This window comes from Nycticebus coucang, chromosome 11 (assembly GCF_027406575.1).
Source record: "Nycticebus coucang isolate mNycCou1 chromosome 11, mNycCou1.pri, whole genome shotgun sequence".
Taxonomy (NCBI): Eukaryota; Metazoa; Chordata; class Mammalia; order Primates; family Lorisidae; genus Nycticebus; species Nycticebus coucang.
In genome coordinates this window covers 110,973,747-110,993,782 of record NC_069790.1, presented here as the reverse complement: position 1 = coordinate 110,993,782, position 20,036 = coordinate 110,973,747, and the positions used below count along the sequence as shown (strand labels likewise).

The following is a 20,036-nucleotide window of genomic DNA, read 5'->3' as shown; positions in this document are numbered from 1 at the left end:
TGTTTTATTTTACTCTTTTTTTTTTTTTTTGAAGCATAGTCTCACCCTCTCGCCTTCAGTAGAGTGCTATGCCGTCACAGCTCCCAGCAACCTCAAACTCTTGGGCTTAAATGATTCTTTTGCTTTAGCCTCTCAAGTAGCTGGGACTACAGGAGCCCACCACAACACCTGGCTATTTTTTTGTTGCAGTTATTATTGTTGTTTAGCATGCCTGGCCCGGGTTCAAACCCGTCAGCCTCAGTGTATGTGGCCAGCACCCTAACCACTGAGCTACGGGCACTGAGCCTTATTTTATTTTTTAGTTTTACTTCACCTTTTTGGTATGTGAAAATATGATCTTTTTTATGTACTAATAATTAGCAGTCCATCTTTTTATTGATTCTTATAATTTATCTATAGATTCTTTTACATTTTCTGCATGTTTAACCATAGCATTTGCCAATGATAACTGTTCTTCTTTCCCAATCCCTATATCTTTTAATTATTTTTATTTTTTTAAACACTATACTAGCTCAATCCTCAATCCTCCAACACATTGTTCACTAGAAGTGGGAATATCAAGCATTCTTGTCTTGTTCTTAATCTTTTTTTTTTTTTTTTGCAGTTTTTGGCTGGAGCTGGGTTTGAACCCGCCACTTCCAGCATATGGGGCCCGGCACCCTACCCCTTTGAGCCACAGGTGCCGCCCAATCTATTTATTTATTTATTTATTATTTTTTATTTATTTTTTTTTTGTAGAGACAGAGTCTCACTTTATGGCCCTTGGTAGAGTGCCGTGGCCTCACACAGCTCACAGCAACCTCCAACTCCTGGGCTAAGCGATTCTCTTGCCTCAGCCTCCCGAGCAGCTGGGACTACAGGCGCCCGCCACAACGCCTGGCTATTTTTTGGTTGCAGTTTGGCCGGGGCCGGGTTTGAACCCGCCACCCTCGGTATATGGGGCCGGCGCCTTACCGACTGAGCCACAGGTGCCGCCCTATTTATTTATTTTTTTAAGAGATTACCATTTTATTTTATTTTTTAGAGATAGAGTCTTACTTTGTCGCCCTCAGTAGAGTGCTGTGGCGTCACAGCTCATAGCAACCTCTAGCTCTTGGGCTTAGACAATTCTCAACCTCAGCCTCCTGAGTATCTGGGACCACAAGCACCCACCACAACGTCCGGCTATTTTTTGTTGGAGTTTGGCCAGGGTTGGGTTTGAACCCGCCACCCTCGTATATGGGGCTGGCACCCTACTCAGTGAGCCACAGGTGCTGCCCTCTTGTTCTTAATCTTGAAGTGACTGCTTTCATGCTATTTATATAGAAATTTTTTAGAAGTTCCTTTTCTAGATTATGGAAGTATCCTTTAAGTTTGCTAAGAGGCTTTGTTTGTTTGCTTTTTTATCATAAGTAAATGTTGAATTTTGTCAGATACTATCCTATGTCTTTTTAAATAGTTATATGATATTTTTTTCCTTTGATCTGTTACTGTGATGAGCTCACTGATTAAGATTTTTAGTGTTAAAAACCACCTTGCATTCCTGGCATAGACCCAGCTTGATATTTGCATCATTGCTTATAAGTGAAAGTCATCTATAATCATCCTTTCCAAGTTGTGATACCAAGGATATGTTGTTAATAAGTCCTTTTTTCCTGTTCTCTGGAACAAAATTGATGTATTAGAATTATTCACTTCTAGAATATTTGGTAGAACTTGCTTGTGAGGTCATTTGAGCCTGTAGTTTTCTTTGTGGGTCAATTAAAAAATTACTAATTGATAGTTACAGAGCTATCCAGATAGTCTACTTCTTCACGATTCAGATTTGCCTGTGTCTAAAATCAGAGATCTCGGCATAAAATTGTTCATATGTCCTCTTTTATGATATCTCCCTTTTCATTCCTAATGTTGATTGTGTCTTCTCTCTTTTATCCTGATCTTGCTATAAGTTTGCCAATTTTGTAAATCTTTGAAGAATCTATTTTTGGCTTTGTTTTGTTACTGAGTTTTCTCCTTGCCTTTATTTTTCCTTCTGTCTATGCTTTTACGGTTTATTTTACATTCGTTTTGTAACTCCTTGAGTGGATGTTCAGTTTAATAATTTTAGCCTCTTTTTTCTAACACATAGAAGAGTGCATTTAAAGCTACGCATTTCTGTCTATAAGCTCTTCATCCCCCAAATTTTGTTATATAGTACTTTCATTGTTCAGCTCAAAATAATTTTCAGATTTTCATTATGATTTATCTTCTGACTCATACCTTATTGACATTCTATAACAGGTGCCATTTACATAATGGTTAAGGGTTTTACGGCTTACAATTAGTTATTTTTGTTTCTACTGCTGCTAAGAGTGAATCACTTCACATATATTTGGGTACATTCTCCCCTAGACTCATTTAGCAAGCTTATGGAGAAGAGGATAAAATTTATCCTTATATATGTTTCTGTGCTTTATAAAATGTGTTGGTGAGGTGGGTGTACATTTCTCAGCTTAATTCCAACCACTCTATTATAGTTAAGTAACGATTTTCAGCCTAATTACATACTGACTTTATTTTTCTTTGTCTTAGCTGTGTTGGAGTAGAAGAACATCATGCCGTTGACATTGACCTGTATCACTGTCCCAACTGTGCAGTTTTACATGGATCCTCCTTGAGTAAGTATTAGATGCTTAAATAAAAATCACTGTTTTGAGTTCAACATGTCCCTGATATTATATCCACCCAGAACTATAGAAGAAAATTTTAATGAAGTTATCTAGAATATAGTTTTTGTCTGAATTATTAAATAAGTCAAAAGATTGAGGGGAAAAATACTTTTCAGTCTTAATTGCCAGTTCAGAGCCCTCAAACTCAAGTACATATTTTCAAAGGTTTCAATTTGAGAAGTGTGGTAAAGTGAAAATTTTCTTATTCTGGAAACTGATTTCAACTGTTTTTATCTCTTCATAAATAAAAGGTATATCAGTAATATTTAGGGATAGCATACAGAGCATGCAAATGTGAGAGAAACAAGACTTTATTCTGATACACTGGTATGCTTTACATTTTAAGGACAAAAAGTACTGGTAAGCTAAAATATTATTTATATTTTCTGAATTTGGTTGTCATATTGAATATGGCCTGGAATCCTGCCCAGCTATTCTCTGCTCGAAACTCCTTTCCTGAGGTCTGAGGAAGTAAGGTCCAAAGGACAAGGCCAGACCAAGTCTCTGACCACAGTCTTTTTCCTAAAAAGGGAGGGCAAAGGCAAGGAAGCCTCACACATCCTCTGGAGTGTACACTTACATAAAATACTTACTTTTAGCCATTTAGAGAACCTTTTACAGATACTTCAGAAGAATAAATTGGAATATTATTATGTGCAAATGTGAGAGAAACTATTTAAAGGGCTTTGGATTATACCTATTTCTTTTAAAACTTTAAGCTACAAACTAGCATTTTTGTGTTTACAAAATTAAAGGGAAAACTATAGACTTTTCTTAAAACTGAAAGAAACCTTTACCTAAACACACCTTGATACATACTTGAAAACTGAAAGAAACCTTTACCTAAACACACCTTGATACATACTTGGGTTGGATGTAAATAACCTATATGACCTCTTTATTTTTTTAAGAGATGAGCTCTAACTCTGTCGCCCAGGCTGGAGTATAATGGTTTGTTCACATCTCACCATAACCTTAAACTCCTAGGCTGAAGTGATCCTCCTGCCTCAGCCTCCTTATTAGCTGGGTTTTTGGGCACATGCCACCATGCCCAACTAATTTATTTTTATTTTTTTGTAGAGATGGGGGATGGAGGGGTGTTTCACTATGTTGCTCTGGCTGGTCTCAAACTCTAGGGCTCAAGTGATCTCAGTCTCTCAAAGTGCTGGATTTGCAGGTGTGAACCACCATACCTGTTTATTTTGAATGCAGCTTCCCCCCCAGCACTTAAAAAAAAAAATAGAATAGAAATTTTGTTCTGATGTTATATTCAAATAATTTTTGAAGATAAGCTTACTAGCAACTGACTGCTCATTTTTTTTTTTTTTTTTTTTTTTTTGTAGAGACAGAGTCTCACTTTATGGCCCTTGGTAGAGTGCCGTGGCCTCACGCAGCTCACAGCAACCTCCAACTCCTGGGCTTAAGCGATTCTCTTGCCTCAGCCTCCCAAGTAGCTGGGACTACAGGCGCCCGCCACAACGCCCGGCTATTTTTTGGCTGCAGTTTGGCCGGGGCCGGGTTTGAACCCACCACCCTCGGTATATGGGGCCGGCGCCTTACCGACTGAGCCACAGGCGCTGCCCCTGCTCATTTGTTTTATTAGAAATGTTAATGATTTTCCTAATTTATTTACAAGAGACTTAGAAATTGAAACTATGTGAATATATTAAGATATTTCCTTGTAAAATATAGGTTATCTGTTCTGTTACACAGTATACACAACTTGAGGTTAGCAAATTGATAGAATTGTTTCATGTGTAACTGACCAGTTTATTGACATAAATATTTTTAAAGAATGTTATTCTGGGCTCGGCACCTGTGGCTCAAGCGGCTAAGGCGCCAGCCACATACACCTGAGGTGGTGGGTTCGAATGCAGCCCGGGCCTGCCAAACAACAATGAAGGCTGCAACCAAAAAAATAGCCAGGCATTGTGGCGGGCGCATGTAGTCCCAGCTACTTGGGAGGCTGAGGCAGGAGAATCGCTTGAGCCCAGGAGTTGGGAGGTTGCTGTGAGCTGTAATGCCATGGCACTCTACCCAGGGCGACAGCTTGAGGCTCTGTCTCCAAAAAAAGAAAAAAGAAGAATGTTATTCTGGGCAGCACTGAACTATGTGGAATGTAACTTGAAATAATTGTTGACCAAGAGTAATTCTTGGAGGAAGTAAATAATACAGTGTTGTTAACTCAAGAGAAATGTAACTAACTAAAATTTATAAGTTTTAGCATTGAATTTAAGTCTAAAGTTCCAACGGAAATCATTTGAATTTAACTGCAATTACTGAGAGTTACTGTGAGGCAGAATAATCTACTACATGTAATGCCCTCTATTTTCTGTTTTTCTTACATGATTTAATTTTTTAAAAACTTGTCATGCTCACTAAATTGATTACACAGTCCATAATGAGTCACAACCTACACTTTGAATAATGATACTTCACAGAGAAGCTTGCTTGCCATGGGGTCCTTTGTATGCTTCTCATCCTCGAAGAGCAGAAGGTCAGGCATTGGCAATCTTCTGGGCAAAGGCCCAACTCTGACTACTCCTAAGGAAAGTGCCTGAAATCCAGTAATCTGTTTTCTCTTGATATAAGGCTTAGCTTCTGCACCTCTCACCCTCCACTTCAATTTGGGTAAACCCTTTTGATTTTTTTCCCTCTGCTATTAAGCCTCTCTTGCTTGCTACTTCAGGTTTCCTGTTTCTTTCAAAATTCTCCTGGGAGTCTTTATTTTCTTTCTTCTTCTTCTTCTTTTTTTTTTTTTGAGACAGAGTCTCACTATGTCACCCTGGGTAGAGTGCCATGATGTCACAGATCACAGCAAACTCAAACTTTTGGATTGAAGCTATTCTTTTGCCTCAGCCTCCCAAGTAGCTGAGACTACCGGTGCCCACCACAATGCCTGGTTATTTTTTTTTTTTTTGGTTGTAGTTGTCATTGTTTGGTAGGCCTGGGCTGGATTCGGACCTGCCAGCTCTAGTGTATGTGGCTGGCACCCTAGCCACGGAGCCACAGGTGCCGAGCCTCCCCTGGGAATCTTTATTATAGATACCACAGGATAATACCCACTTGATATGGTGAGTTTGGACTTGACCCTCTTAATGGGAATTAAGAACTCTGTTTAAGGGCAGATATCAAAAAATAACTCAGTGATTAAACATATATTCTCTGTCTTCTTCAGGCACATACAATCCAAACACAACATTTTCTCTCCTTTCCCTATGACCACTACTAAAATGTTCCCTCCTTTATCAAGTTCAGTCAGCTGTTGTCAGTTATGTTGGCTTAAAACATAAAACTTAAGACATTTTATGTTTTAAGCACATTGTCCTAACAGGACAATTGTATCCTTCTGTTAACCTCTTACAAGTCAGCACATTTAAAAGGAAATGGTAGTAATCAGCAGCTTATTACATGCCAGGCACTATAGTAGGTAAGTACTTGACCTGTGTTATCTCCTTTGATATTTTAACAATTGGATATGAAAAATGAGAAAACTTATCTAACTAGTTCTTTTATGTAGCTGTTTGGCAGAGTTGGAATTTGAACCCATAGCTGTCTTAATTCCAAAGCCAGTGCACTTCACTGATTAATCTGCTCTGAAAAAATTAAAATTAAGACATTATAATATCATAATTCAACTGTCAAATGTACAGCCTTTCTTTCTTTCTCTCTCTCTCTCTTTCTTTCTTTCTTTTTAAATGATGATGCTATTGTTAACCTAGGGCCTTGAAATAGGCTGCTTATATAATACAAGGAATATAAATTTCCAGTACCACTTTTCTGGAGGCGCTTTTAAAATATGTAGCAATAGGGTGGTGCCTGTGGCTCAGTGAGTAGGGCGCCGGCCCCATATGCCGAGGGTGGTGGGTTCAAACCCAGCCCTGGCCAAACTGCAACAAAAAAATAGCCGGGTGTTGTGGCGGGTGCCTGTAGACCCAGCTGCTTGGGAGGCTGAGGCAAGAGAATCGCGTAAGCCAAGAGTTAGAGGTTGCTGTGAGCCATGTGAAGTAATGTCACTCTACTGGAGGATGGTGCAGTGAGACTCTGTCTCTACAAAAAAAAAGAAATATATATGCAGCAATATCTTAAAGATGTTGATTTTTCTTCTATCATTTTTAAGAATTTATCCTGAGGAATTAATTAGAGAAACATTAATCTCAACTTTAAAGGAAGATTAAGGATGAACTAAATGTTTAAGAATAAAATATAGTTCATGTACATCTTAAAATTCTAGGCTGCCTTTAAATTGCTTTTGAATATTTAATAAGGAGAAAATACTCATGATATAATGAGAAAGGTAAGCAGGGTAAACATTGTGATCCCAGTAGAAAATAAAATGGAGTTTCATATCTATATATAGTTGGAGGAAGTCTGGAATGAAATATCCTTGAGTTTTAGGATTGATTTTTATTTTCCTTATTTTTAATCACCCCAGCTAAAGTACAATGGCTTCATCATAGCTCACTGCAACCTCAACCTCTGGGCTGAGGGCATCATTCTGCCTCAGCCTCCAAAGTAGATGGGACTATAGGCATGTGTGTGCCACTATACCTGGCTAATTTTTCTATTTTTTGTAGTGACAGGGTCTCATTCTTGCTTAGACTGGTCTAAAACTCCTGACCTCAAGCAAGCCACCTACCTCAGCTTCCCAGGGTGCTAGGATTACAGGCAGGAGCCACTGTGCCTGGCCAGGATTGATTTTTTTTTTTTTTTTGGCTTTTTTTCGTTGCTTATTTTTTATTTCTTTACTTTTTTTTTTTTTGCTGAGACAGGGCCCCACCCTATGCCCCTGAGCAGAGTGCAGTGGGCGTGGTAGCTCACCGCAACCTCAGACTTGGGCTGTGGGCACCCCGCTGCCTCAGCCTCCGAGCCACTGGGATTACAGGCACTCGCCGCAGCGCCTGGCTGGGTTTTTCCATTTTTTTTATGAGTCGGGGGTCTCACTGTCGCTCAGGCGAGTCTCGAACTCCTGAGCTCAAGCAATTCTCCCTCCTCAGCCTCCCACAGTGCTGGGATTACAGATGTGAGCCACTGCACTCGGCTGGCCAGGATTGATTTTAAATGAGAAAAATAAACACAAAAAGGATGCCTAATGGAATTCCCTATGAAAGTTTGTTTGTAATTCTAAATTTTTCTTACGAAATTTTTAAAAATGGGATTTACACTCTTCCAAGTTGAAGATTTGGCTTCCATAAGTTACTTGGGAATGGTTTCTTCTGTATGAATAAGCCTGATTTCCATTCTTATTAATTATTTAGTGTGATTTGTTCTTATTCATGTGAGGACCCAGTATTATTGTATTAATGTGATCCTTTGTGAGGTGAAGGTTTAAAATAATTTGGAATTATAAAGTTGCTTTCCCCACAACATTTTGTTATGAAAATGTTCAAATGTATAGAAAAGTTGAAAGAATCTTACAGTAAGTACATATAAGCCTTTACCGCTCCGATTCTGCTATTAACATTTTATGTTTGCTTTACCACATTATCTATCTATAAGCTATCCCACTGTCTTATTTTTTTGGATTCATTGCTATGTAAGTTGTGGACCTTAGAACATTTTCAAGAATCCTGGAAGTTTCAGGTTTAAGAGTGATATTTAAGCTTAAGAAAAAAAGATTTATAACTGAAATCTTAACCTTGCTCCCACACAAAAACGCTATAGGTGATGCCACTCTAATGGAAAGAGGAATGAGTCCTTTTTTCTGTCTCCTTTGTTCTGAGTTCCTCTACACGGTTTGAAAAATCAGCACTCTAACCTACCCCTTCATTCCCACCTTGAGAAATTTGGATCCAGAGGTTTTAAGTGACTTGCTCAAGGTTAAGGAGGAAGGTAATGGCTGAACTAGGAATCAAATCCAAGTCTCCTGATTTCGATTGCTGCCCTGCCCAAGATTGTAGCTTCTCAGAACTATAAAGTCACAGAATCTTAGTGTTAGAAGTATTTGTCATCCCAGTGTCTTCCTTCAGTTGTGATTTTGTCATTTGCTTTTCTTCGTGTCATTGTAGCCATGTTTACTTTGAAGATAAATTTTACATAAGAGGAGGGAATTATGTTGTTAAGTAGATGACTGATGTGAGATAAAAGGCCCTATTTTGAGAGGGTGATTTGGATGGTCTGGATAGTCACATTATGATCTAATGTTCTAATTAAAATCATAACTTCAAATAATTGAGAAACTTTACAGTATGTGTTAATGAGGACATTATAAAAAGCTCCATCTGCTGATTTGGATGCCTTAATTTAATTTTTAAATATTTTGAAATAAAAGAGTAGATTTAAAAAATCCAGTTAATTGCCAGTAATTGTAGCATTACAGTAAACAAAATTTACTTTTGTGGGCTGAAATTCATTAAAAATTTGAGTGTTTTTATTGTACTTAGAATTGTTATTTCGGATTATATAGACTATGGTGAATAGAAAAGTACTTAGTATTACCAGTTAACAAACATTTTTTTAAATTTTTCTAAAAATTGTAGTGAAGAAGAGGAGAAACTGGCACAGGCATGACTACACAGAAATTGATGATGGTTCCAAACCAGTGCAAGCGGGAACTAGAACTTTTGTTAAGGAATTACGTTCTCGAGTCTTCCCAAGGTATGGAAACTTGTTCAAAGAAAATGTGAGAATGTTGGCTGATAAAGTGACATTATTCTAAAGCAGTGTTTCAGTCTTCAGGCTACAACCTATTATTGTTCTCAACCAGCTTTTCACTTTTTTTCCTCTTTAGTGATGTAGAATAGAAAAATAGCAATACAGCAAGCATAGTTTCATAGAACTTTTGTTATATGTGCACCCTGGGTCACCATGTTATCACTATGGTAAAATGTACTTCTTCACTGTGGTTCACAGTCCAAAAAGCTCAAAATGGACTAATCTGAGACAATTGTCCCAGTATTTGGTTTCTTATAATATGTAGCTGCTGCTTCTCTTTTTCTTTCACCTCATCTTCTGTTTTCCAACTTTTTTTTTTCCTTATGTTACTTTCCTATCTGTTTATCCCAGTGGTTCTCAACCTTCCTAATGCTGTCGTCCTTTAATACAGTTCCTTGGGTCATGACCCACAGGTTGAGAACAGCTGGTCTATACCCATGGTCCAGCAGAAGCGCACACAACCATTGCTTAGCCTCTGGTGGCAGCAGGACTGGGCTTTTTGTTTGTTTGTTTTTTAAATAATGGAATATATTTGAGTTGTCTGTGGCTCAAAGAGAGTCAAAAGCATTATAAAACATTTAATCATACTAATTTAGACCATTTCCTGCTCACTGTCTGATGTCTGTTTAAAGTGGTAATGTTTAATAGGCTTTTACACAAGATTATATCCAGGCTTATTAAAGGGGGAAACACAAATTTAAATCACAGTATCACATGCAGCCTATTATAGAATTATTTCAGATCTTAGAATGATACAACTCCTGCTATTTATCCTCAATCTTTGAGATTCCTCTCTATTCCCTTGCCCCTTGGTCCTTAAACAGGAACATGTAATGGTAAGCATGTACTGTGGCTCCCTCAAGTCTACCAGGAGACAGAAAGAAAACATAGATGAAATGCAGTGTTTTCATGTGTTTTTTATGGTGTTAAAGGCCCTATTCTCAAATATTCTCCTTATTAGTTTTAAAATGGTAGGAGAAATGTTTGCTTGTTTATTTCCCTTTGTATTGGATAATGCTTTTTTTGGTTTAGGGTCTAGGCCTAGAGTTTTCGGTCTGAGTCTGTTCATAGACTTAGGGATGTTTGTGAGCTCCTGAAGACTGGATATACGATGTAGTGTCAGTGTGCGAGTGTGCATTTTTCACATAGCTTAGAGCCTTTTACATAGAGGAGCTAAAGCTCCCTTTTTTTCCCCAATAGGTTCTTGACTCATAAAAGTAGTGTTTAAAAACACTGGCCTTACTAATTCATGTGGCTTTTCTGCCAAAGTTAACACAAATGAAAATAGATTATAGAGATGATCACAAATGCCCAGACTCTAATTATCATTGATTAAGGGTCTTATTTGTTTTTATCTTTTAACTTGGTAAACCTTTACATCATTTAAACCATAATACAGTAACAGTAATTACTAAATTACACACACGATGTGGTTACACAGATGTGTTTCCCCTCCCCATGTTAAGACTTAGTATAAGTTTTTTGAGACCCTTTTCCCCATAAATAATAACATTTAATACACTTGTGTATATACACATATAGATGCCCATAATTAAAAAAAATAAAATGGAGTTATGTTATGCATAGTGTTGTGCCACTCGCTTTTTATGTGTTGTATTTCATAGATGTCCTTCCACATGTATACATAGATTTACCTCTCCTTAACTGCTTTGTAGTATGTGTGTATATAAACACCATCCCTTTGTGCTATGTTTAGTTTATCTCCGGTTTTTCCTCTTGCAAGTAATGTTGTACCTATATTTCAAGTACTTGTTTTTTTTGGAGACAGTCTCACTTTGTGGCCCTCAGTAGAGTACCACACAGCAACCTCAAAACTCTTGGGCTTAAGTGATTTTCTTGCCTCAGCCTCCCTAGTAGCTGGGACTACTGGCGCCCACCACAATGTCCAGATACTTTTTAGAGATGAGGGTCTTGTTCTTGCTCAGGCTGGTCTTGAACTCATGACCTCAGGCAATAAGTGCTTGTATTTTTATATTTTTGGTCAACAGGGGAAATAAAACACCAATCATTTGAGATCAGAGAGTACAACTGATTTAGAATTTCCTTTTTAGGCACGTATGGGTACCTCTGAAGTGGGGGTTTAGGCTCTTTGTTGATGGGACTGAGCAAGCTTACCTGCTGCATTTCTGATTTTGAAACACCCTGGGTCTAGGTTCCTGGCGAGCAGTGGGAACCTTCATACTGTTTACACAGTGGCTGTACCATTTTAGATTCCTACCAGCAGTGCACAAGCGTTTTGGTTTCTCCACATTGGAGTTATTTCCTGTTTGTTGACCTCCACCAGCTGGTTAGTTATACATGCATGTATGTCATTAACAAAAGGTCACTGGCTCCGTAAGAGCGGCGCACGATCAGCTATCGGCGCCCAGACCTCCGTAAGAGCTGCACACGATCAGCGATCTGCCCCCGCGCAGACCCTCGTAAGAGCTGCGCCCGCTGGGCCTCCGCACACCCTGACCAGGAACTCTGGAAGCCGCGCAACCCCGCGTCCTCCCTCCTGTACCCTCCCTGCCTCCACACTGGCCTGCTTTTCTAGCCAGGGACTCTGGTAGCCGCATGCCCTTCGGAGCCCTCCTGCCTCTGCGCAGAGCCCTTCTCCTTGCCAGAGACTGCTGGAGCCTTGGGCTCTCTGTGCCAAAGTCACTGGGTGCCAGGCACTCCCAAAACCGTGTGCACCACCCCCCACCCTGTTGCTGGATCCAGGTGTGTCACACTCCAGAGCTGCTCCCACAACCAGAACTCCCTGGCTGGGGCAGCCCCAGAGGAGCTACACAGGGTAGCTCCAGCAATAACAGAGTGATCCCGCTGGGGTCTAATCTTGGAGAGGCACCTCCCCAACTCTGAGGACAGCTAGAGGCAATGGTGAAAAAACAATCATGAGGTGAAATCAACAGATAAACTCTGGCAATATGAATAATCAGAGTAGATCAACTCCCCCAAGGATCAATGGGGCAGACACAGTACAAGATCCCATGCACAAACAAATAGCTGAGATGTCAGAAACCGAATTCAGAATCTAGATAGCAAATAAGATCAAACTAGAATTCCAAGCAGTAACCCAAAAGATATCTCAAGAAATCAACGAATTCAAAGACCAAATGACCAAAGATTTTGACACATTGAGACAAGAAGTTGCAGCCCTCAAAGATCTGAGAAACACAGTAGAATCCCTCAGTAACAGAATGGAGCAAGCAGAAGAAAGGATTTCTGATAGGGAATACAAAGCTTTCAAACGCTCCAGACTCTCAAAGAGGAAGAGAAATGGAGGGCAAAAACAGATCACTCTCTCAGAGAGCTCTGGGATAATTCGAAGAAAACCAATATTCGTCTCATAGGGATCCCCCGAAAGCAAGGAAGTGGCTTCACAAGGCACAGAGTCTCTTCTCCATGAGATTATGAAAGAGAACTTTCCAGACATGCCAAGAGATTCTGAAATTCAGATAGCAGACAGTTTCAGAACTCCAGCATGACTCAACCCAAATAAGACATCCCCCAGACACATCATAATCAATTTCACTAAAGTTAATATGAAGGAGAAAATTCTGAAAGCAGCCAGACGAAAGAAAACCCATCACCTACAAGGGGAAGAATATTAGAATAACTGCAGATCTCTCTGCTGAAACCTTTCAAGCTAGAAGAGGATGGTCATCGACTTTTAATCTCCTAAAACAAAATAACTTTCAACCCAGGATCCTGTATTCAGCTAAACTGAGTTTCATTTATGACAGAGAAATTAAATGCTTTAACGACATTCACATGTTGAAGAAATTTGCCATAACTAAACCAGCTCTCCAGGATATTCTCAGACATATCCTTTATAAAGACCAGTGTAATCCTACATCACAAAAGTAAGCCCACCCAGAAAATTTTGATCAAATTCCAACTTCCACAGTCGCAAAAGGATTAAAAATGTCCATCGGACTCTCAAAAAGCTTATCAATATTCTCAATTAATGTGAATGGTTTAAATTGTCCTCTAAAGAGGCACAGGTTGGCTGACTGGATACAAAAACTCAAGCCCAATATCTGCTGCATACAAGAATCTCATCTTACATTAAAAGACAAATACAGACTCAAGGTGAAGGGGTAGTCATCTATATTCCAGACAAATGGACAGCAGAAAAAAGCAGGCGTTACAATCCTATTCGCAGACGCAATAGGCTTTAAACCAACTGAACTAAGGAAGGATAAAGATGGACACTTCATATTTGTTAAAGGCAATACTCAATATGATGTAAGATGGAGACTTTACCTCTTTCATGTTTACATGGATGGAGCTGGAACATATTCTTCTTAGCATATTATCTCAGGAATGGAAGAAAAAGTATCCAATATACTCAACCCTACTATGAAGCTAATTTATAGCTTTCACATGAAGGCTATAACCCAACTATAGCACAAGACTATGGGGAAAGGGCCAAGGGAGGGGAAGGGAGGGAGGAGGTTAGGATTGATGGAAGGTAATAGGTAGGGCCACACCTACGGTGAAACTTACTAAATGCAGAATACAAATGTCTACATACAATAACTAAGAAAATGCCATGAAGGCTACATTGAGCACTTTGATGAGAATATTTCAGATCGTATATAAAACCTGCACATTGTACCCCTTGATTGCACTAATGTACATAGCTATGATTTAACAATAAAAAAAAATAAAATTCCCTTTTTAGGCTTGGCGCCCATAGCACAGTGGTTATGGTGCCGGCCACACTGAGGCTGGCGGGTTCGAACCTGTCCTGGGCCTGCTAAACAACAATGACAACTATGACAAAGAAATAGCCTGGCATTGTGGCAGGTACCTGTAATCCCAGCTACTTGGGAGGCTGAGGCAGGAGACTCACTTAAGCCCAAGAGTTTGAGGTTGCTATGAGCTGTGATGCCATGGCACTCTACCAAGGACAACATAGTGAGACTCTGTCTCAAAATAAATAAATAAAATAAATAAAAAATAAAATTCCCTTTTAGATTGAAGTTTAAGGCATTATTTAATCCTCCGAAGTTGGGAGAAAGGACAACTGTGGATGCTTACTGGGGGAAACTAAAAGGTAGTACAGAACTCTATCTCAGTGGATAAGGCAAATGAAGATCTAAGCCACTCACTTATAAGACTGTCTCGGAAAAGACTGTCTCAGTTTTTATAGGCAGTTCTCTTTGCCTTACTGAAAGGATGGGAAGGTTGGAGCCCAGTAATGCAGAGAACCAGCATCTCCTTTTTCTTCTGTCTTTTCTTTTTTTTTTTTTTTTTTTTTTTTTTTTTTTTTTTAGAGACAGAGTCTCACTTTATGGCCCTTGGTAGAGTGCCGTGGCATCACACAGCTCACAGCAACCTCCAGGTCCTGGGCTTAAGCGATTCTCTTACCTCAGCCTCCCGAGTAGCTGGGACTACAGGTACCCGCCATAGCACCCGGCTATTTTTTTTTTTGTTGCAGTTTGGCCGGGGCTGGGTTATGAACCCGCCACCCTCGGCATATGGGGCCGACGCCCTACTCACTGAGCCACAGGCGCCGCCCTCTTCTGTCTTTTCCTTGCCACCTAGGCTGCAAAGACATCAAACAGGTCAGATCTGATTGTATAAATGGAAACTGTTCTGTTTTAACCTTTAAGGCAAGTGTTGCACTTAAATTTGACTGTATAGCATCTGTGTCCTGTGAGCAAAATCTAGAATACCCCATTGAAAGAGATCTGGAGGACAATGACCAAGGGATGGATCATACTTAAGTGTAATGCTTATGTTGATCATCACAGAGGGCAGCTGGGGGTCCAAACCTCCTTAGTGGCTTAAAGTTATTACCTAGTATTAAAACTTACCTAATACCAGTTATAACAGATTATTTAATACCAGTTGACAGATTATTTAACTGTCAATGGGAGCATTTTGGACTTTTATTTCAGTGGGTAGAGCCCAGGGATGCTAGTTGTCCCCCAATATGCAGAAGAACAATTAATTGGTCTGTGTCCCATTAGACTCTGAAATGACGGGCAAATATTTGTATGAAATTTTATAGTCAGATAAAATCTGGGCTATTTTTACTTATCTTAAATCAGATTTTTATTTTAATGTATACCCTATGTTTTGCTCTCATGATTTACACAGCTCATGTTGAATGGTTTCTGATCTTTTTTACTTTTCTTAAATCCTCGAACTAGTTTTAAGCATCCTGTTGTTTTATGATGTCCTCTAGTATAGTCTACATGAACATGTACACATTGAAGTACAGGCTGAGTATCCCTTATCCAAAATGGTTGGAATAAGAAGTGTTTCAGATTTCAATTTTTTTTTTTAAGTTTTAGAATATTTGCATTACACATAACCACTTGAGCATCTCTAACTAAAAATCTGAAATACATCAGTGAACATTTTCTTTGAACATCATATCAACATTCAAAATGGACCATTTAGGATTTTGGATTTTTGGATCAGTGATACTCAGTCTGTACATATGTACTCAATCTGTACATATTTTGCTGTAAATTGGTTTGATATTTTTTCTTTTTATAGTTAGAGCATTTTATATTTCAATTATATGTATTGATTTAAGAAAATTATATTGTCTACAAATTTTACTTTAGTATACTAAAAGGGACTTTACAAAACATTTTTTATTAAAAGGAGAATCAGCCATGATAGGTAAGAACCATGAATATAGATAATTATATAGCATATGAATTAACCCATTACTATAGTATTGTTTTTAAATTGAAATTAAAAAATGACACTTTATTCTTATATTTTTCCATAGTGCCGATGAAATCATCGTAAAGATGCATGGCAGCCAGCTGACACAAAGATATCTAGAGAAACATGGATTTGATGTCCCTATTATGGTCCCTAAATTAGATGATCTGGGGCTCAGGCTCCCTTCACCTACTTTTTCTGTGACAGATGTGGAACATTATGTAGGTACGAACTTGATTCCTTTAAGTACCTGGGAAGACACGGTAAAAGTAATAATGTTGGTTCTCATAATATTAAATGTTAAATGAAAAAAATGTTAATTTAGTTCAGTTTCCTAGATCAGGAAAAATGAAACTTGGTATCACCTATGTTGAAGACTGTTTTCTCAACAGACCTACAACTGTCAGAAAAACAGAATGACACATTTTGCCTTTTTTTTTTGTAGAGACAGAGTCTCACTTTATCACCCTCAGTAGAGTGCTGTGGATCACATAGCTCACAGCAACCTCCAGCTCTTGGGCTTAGGTAATTCTCTTGCCTCACCCTCCTGAGTAGCTGGGATTAAAGGTGCGTGCCACAACGCCCGGCTATTTTTTTGTTGTTGTTGCAGTTTGGCTGGGGCCGGGTTTGAACCTGCTACCCTCGGTATATGGGGCTGGCGCTCTACCCACTGAGACACAGGCACTGCCCTTCACATTTTGCCTATTTTTACTGAGCCCCATCCTATTTCTTTCTGCAGTGTCATTAAATTTTCTGATACGAGGTTAGGGAAAACCATGACTGAGGAGCAGCCACAGACACCAAGAAGACATGGGAAATTGGATTGGTTGAAGGCATCTGTAGAATAGCTGCAGAATTCCTGGAACCCAGTACTCCAGCTGCATAAGTCCTCTGGAATCAGCCTTGTGACCTCTTGCTGCTTAGAGGAGGGACCATAAAAAGAGGAGATCATTTTGAAATCTGTTTTTATAGTAATGACTTGGTGAATGTTGCCATGTAGAAACGTCTGGATTTAATATGTAATTTTGAAGCCCAGGAAGGCATAAGAAACAAGGTGAAAAATTCCCTGTTGACATGTTGTTGAGGTTTTCAGTCATTTACATTATCATCTTGGTAGTTAATAGTAAAGCTGACTGTGTAGATGTCATTCCTTGTCAGCGACAGACAGATACTATTGGAGGATTAGATCCCACATCTACCTTGACTCAAAATTGTGTGTTCACTGCAATAATTTTATCTTGTCACCCTGGAATATCTGGGAACTTGTCTCTTTTTTATTGAGCCATTGGTTCACAATGCTCATGATTGTTTCACTGAGGAAATCTAATTAAATGTTATGACTTCATAGTTAGTTAAATTTTAATATTTGACAAATTAGGGCATGAGGTTGAGGTTTAACTTAAACCTATTTGCATAGATAGCAACTGTAAAATAGATAATGTAAATATAAGTATTAAGAAATGTTCAAACTGCTTGATAGCTAACTTTTTAATTTAACTTCAGTTAAATTTTAGTAACAGAACTGTTACCTCTTAAAAATAGTCTGTGAGACAGAACTTTGTTAAACTACTTGTTTGTTTTCTCTTTCAGATTGCATAAGTATTGCCATATTTTCCATTCCATCTCATCCTGTAGTTCTTTTATTAAAACTAGTTATGGTTCTGAGAGTAGCAATGCAGTGGCCCATAAGCATCAGGTTGTGGTTTTACAGGAAAACTGTAAATTAGTCATAATTCAGAACTTGGGCTTTCAGACACTGGCAATAAATAATATGGACTGAGGTTTTTGCTGCCTGACCACTGATTTTTTTTTTGAAAAAGAATATTAAAAGAGAAGACCTTATCAGGAAAGCAGAAATTGTTTGTCCTGGTCAACTTACTCACTAATTCTCCAATGACTGATCTGTTTTCTAAAAATAATAGAATTTTAGGTATTATAGAAGTGAAAAGGAGAAGTCAGTCTTTTCATTTTATGTCTGAGAAAACTGAAATCCAAAATTTTGAAATGCAAAATTGACTTGTTTTGTTTTTTTCTTCTTTTTTCTTTGTAATTGACATTTGTAAAGGGGAAAATTTTTGTACTTTTCAAGAGGGGAACTATCACTTTAAACATTAGATTTGTTATCGCAAGTAATGAAAGAGCCAGTCCAGAAAGCGTTGCAGAGTTTCCACACACCAGCATAATGTATTTTTTGTCATTATGAGCTGCGACAGGGCATCATTAGTATTTCGAGAACTTTGTAAGCTATATAAATTTTTACACTCAGTGTTAGTTATGCATCTCTGTCTTACTGCTTTATTTTTTGCTTCAAAAACTGTCCTTTTTTTTTTTTTTTTTTATAGGTCCAGTTTAAAAAGTAAGAATATATGGAGAATCTTGGTCTACGCTGTGTAGTTTTATAGTTGGTTTAATTACCATACCATTCAAATGTAGTCTTGAAAATATTTTTGTTTAGAGCATCTATTGACATAAGTCTTAAGCGCAATAATAATATGACTATAATTTTTTTCTGCAGGTGGTGACAAAGTGATAGATGTCATTGATGTGGCGAGGCAAGCAGACAGCAAAATGACACTTCACAATTATGTTAAATACTTCACAAATCCTAACAGACCAAAAGTGTTAAATGTGATCAGCCTTGAATTTTCAGATACAAAGTGAGTAGTTCTGAACATTTTGGGTTAGCATTCTGAGTGTTACCTAAAATGATACATTTATTTTAGTAAGAATGATAGTTGTGACTTTCAAAGTCCTCCAGTGGTAGCAATGTTATCAATTTTGCATTGGCATGCTCAGAGAATATTTAGAAATAAAATGTGCTTTAAACTTTAAGTAATATTGTTAACTTTAAGTTCCAGTTAATTACTTGGTTTGGGCTCAGATGGAAGAAGCATTTTTTAAGCAGTTTAATTTCCACGATGTGGGTATGTGTATAAGTGGTTTTTTTGTTTGTTGTTTGTTATTTTAAGGATGTCTGAATTGGTGGAAGTCCCTGATATAGCCAAAAAACTTTCTTGGGTAGAAAATTATTGGCCAGATGATTCAGTATTTCCCAAGCCATTTGTTCAGAAATACTGCTTAATGGGAGTTCAGGACAGCTATACAGATTTCCACATTGACTTCGGTGGAACTTCGGTCTGGTACCATGTCCTCTGGGTAAGATTGGGGTATAGTTCTTTGTTTTTTCATTGACAAAAATATATAGCTATATTTTTTCAGTGATAGGTTGTAAATACTTTTGTTTTTATCTTTTTTTTTCTTTGTAAATGACATTTGTAAAGGGGAACATTTTTCTACTTTTTAAGTGGGAACTATCACTTTGCCTTTAAACATTAGATTTTTTTATCCCAAGTAATGAAAGAGCCAGGACATTTTTATTTAGAGTTAGATTCTCTTTCGCCCTCATCTTTTAATTGGTTTCTCTTAGCCTTTGTCTCTCTTTATTTTCTCTTCCCCCTATTTATCCATTAATCCTTGACTCAAATACCTAAGAAGGAGCAAAATTACAGTAATAATTGCTTTTGGCCTTAAGATTGGGCAAGTCTTAAAAAAAAAAAAAAAGATAGGGCAAGGACAGTTAGTTGGATTTGGTAAAAATACCAGTTCACCTTGCTTTATCTAGACTGTATTGTTCAATATAGTAGCTGCTAGCTGTGTGTGGTTAAATTTAAATTGAATGTAATTAAATATTTAGTTCTCATTTGCACTTGTTATATTTCAAGTGCTCAGTAGCACACAGGGCTAGTGGCTACTGTATTGGATAGCATAGATATTTTTTAAAATTTCATCATTACAGAACGTTCCATTGGAGAGTACTGATCTAGTACAGATCTTCATCTGTGTCAAATGTCTATGCCTTGGCAATGTTCTGGACTGTATTTGATGCTTTATCCTTAGACTCTTATTCCTTTTCTTCATGAAGCAGGAGAGTTAGTTTATTAAAGGAAGTTTATTTACAGCTATTTAAAAAATAATCATCAGGTTAGAGAAATTAGG

General features: G+C 38.1%; 1 protein-coding gene across 2 annotated transcripts in view; it reads left to right on the top strand.

Annotated features, from left to right (window-relative positions):
• KDM7A (lysine demethylase 7A) overlaps positions 1-20,036 on the top strand; it is a 100,592-nt gene that overhangs the window by 32,611 nt on the left and 47,945 nt on the right. For both annotated transcript variants that reach the window (XM_053609301.1, XM_053609302.1), the window contains exons 2-6: positions 2,551-2,636; positions 9,167-9,284; positions 16,105-16,265; positions 18,556-18,697; positions 19,010-19,196. In XM_053609301.1, coding sequence (XP_053465276.1) covers positions 2,551-2,636; positions 9,167-9,284; positions 16,105-16,265; positions 18,556-18,697; positions 19,010-19,196 — 694 coding nt within the window. The remainder of the gene's footprint in view (positions 1-2,550; positions 2,637-9,166; positions 9,285-16,104; positions 16,266-18,555; positions 18,698-19,009; positions 19,197-20,036) is intronic.